This window comes from Lactuca saligna, chromosome 7 (genome assembly GCF_052625555.1).
Source record: "Lactuca saligna cultivar CGN05327 chromosome 7, ASM5262555v1, whole genome shotgun sequence".
In the NCBI taxonomy this organism is placed as follows: domain Eukaryota; kingdom Viridiplantae; phylum Streptophyta; class Magnoliopsida; order Asterales; family Asteraceae; genus Lactuca; species Lactuca saligna.
The window spans coordinates 34,700,859-34,709,077 of NC_136423.1; the positions used below are offsets into that span (position 1 = coordinate 34,700,859).

General features: G+C 35.8%; 1 protein-coding gene across 1 annotated transcript; it reads left to right on the forward strand.

Moving 5' to 3' along the window:
• The first annotated feature begins 3,486 nt into the window (after nt 1–3,486).
• Nucleotides 3,487–5,755, forward strand: LOC145005134 (chromo domain protein LHP1-like). The gene is made up of 6 exons (XM_078964186.1): nt 3,487–3,988; nt 4,130–4,155; nt 4,284–4,370; nt 4,520–5,263; nt 5,372–5,432; nt 5,514–5,755. Exons 1-6 carry the CDS (start codon nt 3,665–3,667, stop codon nt 5,553–5,555), a joined length of 1,284 nt encoding a protein of 427 aa, XP_078820312.1. The 5' UTR covers nt 3,487–3,664; the 3' UTR covers nt 5,556–5,755.
• Nucleotides 5,756–8,219: the final 2,464 nt, after the last annotated feature.

The window sequence follows — 8,219 nt, forward strand, 5'->3', positions numbered from 1 at the left end:
AGCTCGATCTCCCTCCACCTGGAATTTGCATGAAGCTCAGCAAATTTTCGATAAGACGAGTTCGCCATGAACTCTCAAATATCCCTCCTCAAAATGCTCAAATACTGACTCATGCACGCCCGATTTGTCAACACATGCTCAGGGCAGAGCAGTGCCCTCTCGTGAAACATTCGTGTAATCTCAGTCACCGACTCTATCTTTTGCTTAAGAGACAGAAACTCTTGGGCCAATCGTTCCCTTTCTACTGAGGGAACATACTCATCTCGGAACATCACAGTAAACATCTCCCAAGTCACGATAGCATGCTCTGCTGGAGTAAAACTGGACATCGCAGACTTCCACCAGTCCTTTGCTCCCAAGAGAAGCTGGTTCAATACGAACCTCACCCTCAAGTGCCCTGGGCATGAACAAGTGTGGAAACACCCCTCGATATCAGAGATCCATCTCATCGCATCGATCAAATCCTGAGTCCCATCAAACTCTGGTGGCTTTGTGTTGCTTAACTCTCGGTACAACAACGAGTCACCTCCCATGTGGCCTGGCAGCAGCGACAGCTACGGTGGCTGCAGCAGCTACCACCTCAGAAACTGCATCATATCGCTCGTCAAACGTCTCGATCAAAGTGATCTTAATAGACCCCAACATATCTGGAATAGCCTCTCGTATAGATGTGGCCACCTCGTCGTGAATCATCCTGCGAATCTCGTCATAGCTAACCTCACTGCTCGCTGGGGTGTGGCGTGTACCTACCATGATGTCTCTGAAACACAACACAAAAATCATCAGAGACTCGCTCGAGCATACTCACACTCGACTATTCATCCCTACTTGATCCTTTGCATCCTAAGGATTCTTACTTGGATTGCATACAAACCGAGTGTTTTCAGTAGTACGAGCCCAATACTACATTCCACACCCAACATGTAGTCACCCCAAGTCCTCCCCATATGATTCTAATTCACAGTTACTCTATATCTCACGAATCACATACTACTCTCGCAGAAGCCCCTCTCAAGCTCATCTAAGTATCCCTTCCTAGATTATCTCCGACTCAAAACTCAGCACATACTCAAGCAAATAACAGATAACACTGTTCAAACGCATCTCTTAGGCTAAGGCATCACAAATCAAGCAACTTTAGCCCTAGAATATGAAATACTTAGCCTACCCTCTAGCATGCAATTCTAGTAAAATATCTCATAAATATTCATAACACAAAAGTAAGGGTATTTTGGGAAATCACGGTTCGGGCTCTGACTGATTGTACACACCGCTCCAGCTCATTTTCTCTTAAAACTCTTTCTCGTTTTAGAAAAATCATTTCTTTTGAAAATTCTTCACAAATCCTCAGTTTGAGTCCAAACACACCCGGAGGTGCATCCGAATCCCTCAAACCAAGGCTTTGATACCAACTTGTAACAAAGTAAATTTTAAACCAAAATTTTTCAATTTAAAAACGCCTTTGTCTCAATAATAAAATCACAAAATGTCAAAATGTCAAAATGTCAAATCATCAAATCTCATATCCAAAAACTATATATATATATATATATATATATATATATATATATATATCAAATCCAGGATCCTCCAAAAACAAATCTTGGATACGAGTGTGTGTATAATTAAGCTGGTGCCTTCCAGCGATCCTGAAAAGTACCTAAAACACATAACACGGTAAGCACGAAGCTTACTGAGTTCCCCAAAATACCACAAACATCACATTAGCCACTCGAGGATAACTCAATACGACCCTCTGGTCAGTGTGTTCCAGTGGAGACCTTCTGGTCCCACAACTCAGGTGGACCCTGCGGCCCTAACTTAATAAGTTTATAACAATAAGCATAAACCACAAAGAAAAAATGTAAAGTATCACAATACACATATGAACACATAAGACATCTCATTCACGTAAGGATACCACTCATGGTAAGTATAGTGAGAAGACTCACCTCGTAAGCTAGCAAGTAAAAGTATCGTTCTCATGAATCTCGAACTAGACTCCGCCTAACACATATGATAATTATCTCTAATTAATACTCTATTAATACTCAATACACCAAAGGGTGTTCTCTCTTTCTCTCTAACTCTTAGAATGGGTAAAAGACCATTTTACCCCTTTATGGTCTCCATTGCTCATGCTGATCAAACCCTAAAGTCAACAGAAGTCAAACTCGAGTCAATAGTCTAGGTTTGACCTGACTCGCCGAGTGCACTCATGTGACTCATCAATTCCACTCGTTCCTCAGAAGTCTCGTGAAGGTCCAGCTCGTCGAGTTAACCCCTAACTCGTCGAGCTTTGGCATGGCCAGCTCATCGGGACAAACCCTAACTAACTCGTCGAGTCGGCTCATGGACTCGACGAGTCCATTCAGAGCCATGTCAAAAACATACGATTTGAAGGCAGAAAACCCTCTCACACTCTAGATCTAAGCTCTGAAGGCTCACTTATCATGTAAAGCCACAAGCTTTACATTCATGCATGGCACTTAAGGCTTGAAATGCAAAGAACATGCTCTATTAAGGTTTTTTCACTCAAGGCTCTATTATGGATGAATAAAGTAGAACCTTTAGGCTCTAGGGACCTCACGAGGTCCAAATCTGATGTCCAATTCTCTATATGTGCTTAATACACTCAAAGTCCCAAAATAAGATTGAAAAAAAAAGCCCTAAACTCCAATAATATGAGATCTATCCAAACCAATGAGAAATGTACAAACTTTATACCTTTTACTGAAGCTCTTGGATTAATAGCAACATATCTAACAGCCTCCCCTCGTTTCTTGCTTGAAATCCTTCTATTCTCTTCCAAAAATGCACTCAGATACTCAATATAAGCTCACACACTCTCTCTATTAGCTCAAAGGGCAATTAGGGTTTCTCTTAGTGAAGGCAAGCAACTGATGAGTCGCAAATGAGGCTATAGGTGCCCTTATATAGGCCCCAAACCCGAGGATTTAGGGTTTCTCTACACATCGTCTGCTCGGCGAGTCGGCTCTCGGACTTGTCGAGTAGATCATTACTGCACGTGACACATTGCGACCCTAATCGACGAGTTGTAGCACCAACTTATCGAGTTGCTCAATAGTTATCCAAATAAATAAATAAACAATATACCTGGAAGTCGGGTGTTACATAAATAGATAAACACGAACACAAAAAAAGATGAACACGAACAAGCACTTAAAAAAAATATAAACATGAACCCACACTCAGAAATCTTCGATTTCCTTTCTTGAAATTAAGTTTGCTCTTCAAGAATCGAACATAAAAATCAATGACTAAATATGTACAAATCAAATAATATATTACCCTTTTAAGTCATTATCCAAATAAAAAATCACACCATTTTTTAAAAAAATTTCAATAATAATTTAGTTATAGGCTATAGTTTGATTTTTTTAATTATAATGTCCGCCCTTAATTTTGAACTTGGTGGTATTTATTTTTGTGATTAACCCTTTAATCTATCCTTACAGAAAACTCATGATACAGGTTTTAGGTTTTCAGAGCCCAGAATCGGAAACTGAGAACGAATACCACAGGATCGAAAAACGGACTCAAGGGGAAAATCGCATCGAAGAACGGACGAAAGGGAAAATTGCATCGCTTCTGTTGGAAGTAAACTACCCTCATCCACCGATCACGACCTCCAAATCGACCGATGAAAGGCGGAGTTAAAAGGAAGAGCATCAGCTCCGACCCACCACCACCTCGGGTCCACAACGATCTCGCTTCTCCCGGGAACGATAAGTCGGAGTACTTCAATCAGAACGGTGAACAACAACAGCAGCTGTTGCCGATGAATGACGGCGGCGACAAGTATGAAGACGAAGAAGAGGATGAATATGACGAGGAGTATGACGATCAGTACGGTGACCACGAAAACGAAGGAGAGGGAGGTGAAGGCGAGGATGCGGACGAGCGTCCTAAGCTAGCCGAGGGTTTCTACGAGATCGAATCCGTACGAAAGAAAAGAAGTCGCAAGGTTTATTGTTTTTCCTTCGTGTGTTGTATTACTTTCATTCGACTTCTATCTCTATATATGTCTACATTTCTCTGACTTTTTCTGTGTCTGTGAATTCACATCGAATGACTTGCTTTGTGAATCTTTGCTTGGGGGAGAAAGGGTAAAGTACAGTATCTCATCAAATGGTGAGTGCCCTAATCATCTAAGTAGCGATTCATATACAAGTTATAACCTGTAAATTGGAAATCTTGCAAAATGTTAACTTAGATTTGATCATAAACTTCCATTCTTATTCTGAACTTTTTCTTTGAAGGCGTGGATGGCCAGAAGCAGCTAACACTTGGGAACCCTTTGAGAATCTTCTGTCATGTTCGGATGTCATCGATGCATTCGAAGAGAGGTTTTCCTTTTATAGTATGTGCTTTTTGTGTTTGATTATATAAAAGGGGGATACTTTGGGATCCCAAACAAACCCTAAATAACAATGAACGAAATTCTATAGCAATCAACATTTACAAGTCTTTTTTTTTTTTTTTTTATCATTCAAAGATTGAGGTCAGGAAAACAGAGGTGGGGCAAGAAACATAAACGCAAAACTGCAGTTGCTCTTCCACCACAACCAAAAAAGAAGAAAAAGAAGCAACAACAACAACAACAACAACAAGAAGATTCCCCTTCTGACACCTATGAAATTCCTTCTACAAAGGTCAAAATAATCCAAGAATCTTTATCACAGCCTTCCAACAATGATCCCACATATGCAGAAAGCAATGTCAACACAACAAACCATTTGAACGATAATGAATCTTCATTGGTTGAACATCAAATTGGAGAAAAGAAAGAGGCAAATGAGTTAAAACCTCCATCATCAACCGATAAAGAAAAGGAAAATGAGTTTTCTTTAGAAATTCAACAAGATCGATCTGGTGAAGTGGCAGGGGTAAGTTCGTCAAATCATGTCCAAAATGTAAACGGTTTAAAATCAGTTGGAGCTAAGAGGAGGAAGACTGGTGCTGTGAAACGATTTAAGCAAGATTTGAACTTTGTGAGTAGTAATGGTGGAGATGATGTGATTGAAAGAGTAAGCAACACAAATGGTGTGGTCGTTGACCATGGTGTTCAGAACTTTGACCAAGTGAGAATGGTTGTTGACAATGGGGTTCAGAGGTTTGACCAAGTGGGAGATACTTCTAGAAGCATTTATGGTATTACCAAGATTATCAAACCTGTTGAGTATTCAAAATCCACACTCAATGATATGCATGAGATTTTGGTCACTTTTTCTGTCTTGAGGTTAGTTCATATCTTTATTTTATTGCTTGTAAAAATTATTATTTCATAATTAATATAAAAAATATATTTGATATTTTATAATGAGATTACATGTTTGTTGATTATAAGGTCGGATGGAAAAGAAGTGATGGTAGATAACAGATATCTTAAGGCTAACTATCCTCTACTGGTAACCCTCTTCAACTAATATATTAAATATTTTTTTTTTATTATTATTTAAAAGAGTTATGTTTTTTTATATATATGACAGTTGATCAACTTTTATGAGCAACATATTCAGTACTCTGAATGAGGTTTTTGGAAGCAAGAGGGAGAAGTAAATAGAGATGGTTTATTGTATGTATAATTGTAATGCATTTTTGGATTTATCGCATTATGGTTTTGGTTTTGGTTTATGAGCTATTTATTATTGTGCGAAGTGTTGCATGATATTTGTTTATATTGTTGTGTGCGATTTTAATTGAAGAGTTTTAAAAAACTTTGTGTGCTTTATTCGTTGACAGTGTTGTAAAAATCGTAATAGGTTTTTATTTATTGATTTGTAATTAGTATAGCCTAATAGGTTTTTATAAAAGTCTGCCTTATAAACAAATGATCATAAAACTTACTTCATGTAGGGTTTTTACGTATCTTTATAGAAAGAGGGAAAAAGGAGAAAAAGAGGGGTTGATGAGAAATCTAGTGGAAGGGCTTTTTAAGATTCTTAGCTGACAAATAAGTGAAACTTTTTCCATGATTGAAGCTTCATCTTCTCTATGCTTTTTAGTTAACTTAGAAATCATTGAATTTAATATTGAATATGTGATTATTACAGATTAGAATGGAAACATGACTCGTTTTGATTTGAGTTATCTTAAACTATATCATGTGATCATATCCAAATGGATTGTTATCAAAGATTAGAATCCGTGTGAAGAAAATTATCAACTTTATCAAATTCATGAAAAGATTACATCAATAAAATCATCTTTGTTTAACATATGAATGAGTATATAAAGTCTTTAGAACCATCTTTGTGTTGTATATAAATTCCATTTTGTTCATGTGTATGTTGATTGTGGACAATATTCATTGATTCTTTCAATCTACGCTTGAAAAAGATCTTAAAGCATCATATTGAAATAATCAATGATTCTTATTAGAATAAATAAAAAAAAATGTTATGTTAGTTGCTTATGTTTTGATTGAAAATTTTTATCAAGGAAAAAAGTTTGTTGGTTCTCACTTATATTTGAGTTTTTATTTCAACTTTGACCCTATACAATATACAATATATGATGTTTATAGTCAATAATTTTTTAAAGATCCAATCTCTAATAATCCAATAACAAACCCTTACACAAATTTAGTTAAGAACATCAATCCATTCTATTGTCTAAACTCGAAGTTACCATTTTGATTGGATTTTCCTTGAGTAAATTTCGAGAGAAATGATGGTTGATACATGATTTTAGTTAATTGTCACAAATACAACCTTCATATCCAAAGTTGAATACTAACATACCTATATTCCCAACAATATATGATTTGTATTTTGTTCATGTCTTAATCGTATCACAAATGATTGTTGTTATTTTATGCGATGATCATATCCCTCCCATAGCTTTGTTTATAGTTGTATGTCCTTCTGAAGTCAACTTGAGGATGAATTTAATCATTCTACTATTTTCTTGAAAATATTCTTTAATTTCTTGAATTATAAAAAAAGTGCCATGCAAGTACCCATTATATTATATATCCTAATAAATCAATCGTTGTTTTTTTTTTTTCTTATCAAACGTCGGGTCTACATCAAAACCTTTCTTTTTCTTTTCTCGACAGACCCACAAATTTAAAAATATTAAAAGCTCAAAACCAACATATACATTATATATTGCCTACGAGATATTAGAACAAATTGCCATAATGTATCGATCAATTTCTCTCATTAATTAGCTTTTTTAAACTTTGAAGAAGCTCAAAAATGGAAGCCAGAGGTCCATCTCCACTCGTTCCTTTTCTGATGCTTAATGTATTGGCTATGATAATCTTCAGTCCAATGGTGGAAAACCTGGTTGTTATTCCAATCTTATTGATGTTCGTGATATATCTCCTTTCTTCGTTTTTTTCATATCATGCATCTTCTCTAAGATCATATCAGTATGGAGATCATGGTGTTGGTAGTCATGAAAGTGAAGGGTTAGGAGCCTTTGGGGCGTTTCTTATGGTTGCCATATGTGTTGTTCTATGTCGAGTTATATCATGAAGTTGCTTTCGTTGTTATCAAGAACAATGAGATTTGGAATATATGTATACTTCGAGTATGTAAGTATTTAGCCAATGAACTATGCATGTGTAGTGTGTAATGTAGAGTTGTTTGTGATTGGAATCAAGTCTTTATTTATGGCTACATGTCGCCATGCATATGGTAGCCATTGATGACAGGTTTCACAGTTGTAAGTTAGTTTGGTTGTGTTTTTATGTGAAACTGCAGAAAATGGAAATCAAAATTGGGTTATATATAAATCAATGAAATTTTTACTAATTAAAGTTTAATTAGTACTATTTTATGATGTGGTGAAAATTCATAAAATTATGTTTTTATGATACATATTCATATATATAACAAATATAATTTTTTTTTAACAGCAAATTTAATCTAATCTTAAGTTGCTCTTTATCCACGGTTTATGGTTTTCATTCAATTTTGTGAGTGTTCTTTTATGTTTGTGGTTTGATTTTGGTGATGGTGGTGTAAAAACTAAATTGCAAATACAAATTTATAATGATTGAAGTATGTATTAAAGATTTTGATATAATTCATAAAAATAAAATTTTAATTAATAATAAAATGTAAGAAAATGTTACATACATTGCCCATAATTATGACACATCATCGAAAGTGAAAAACAATTAGACTATCAGAGAATCTTTCCTTGATGTAATTAAAAAACCATTCACGTGGTTATTTAACTAA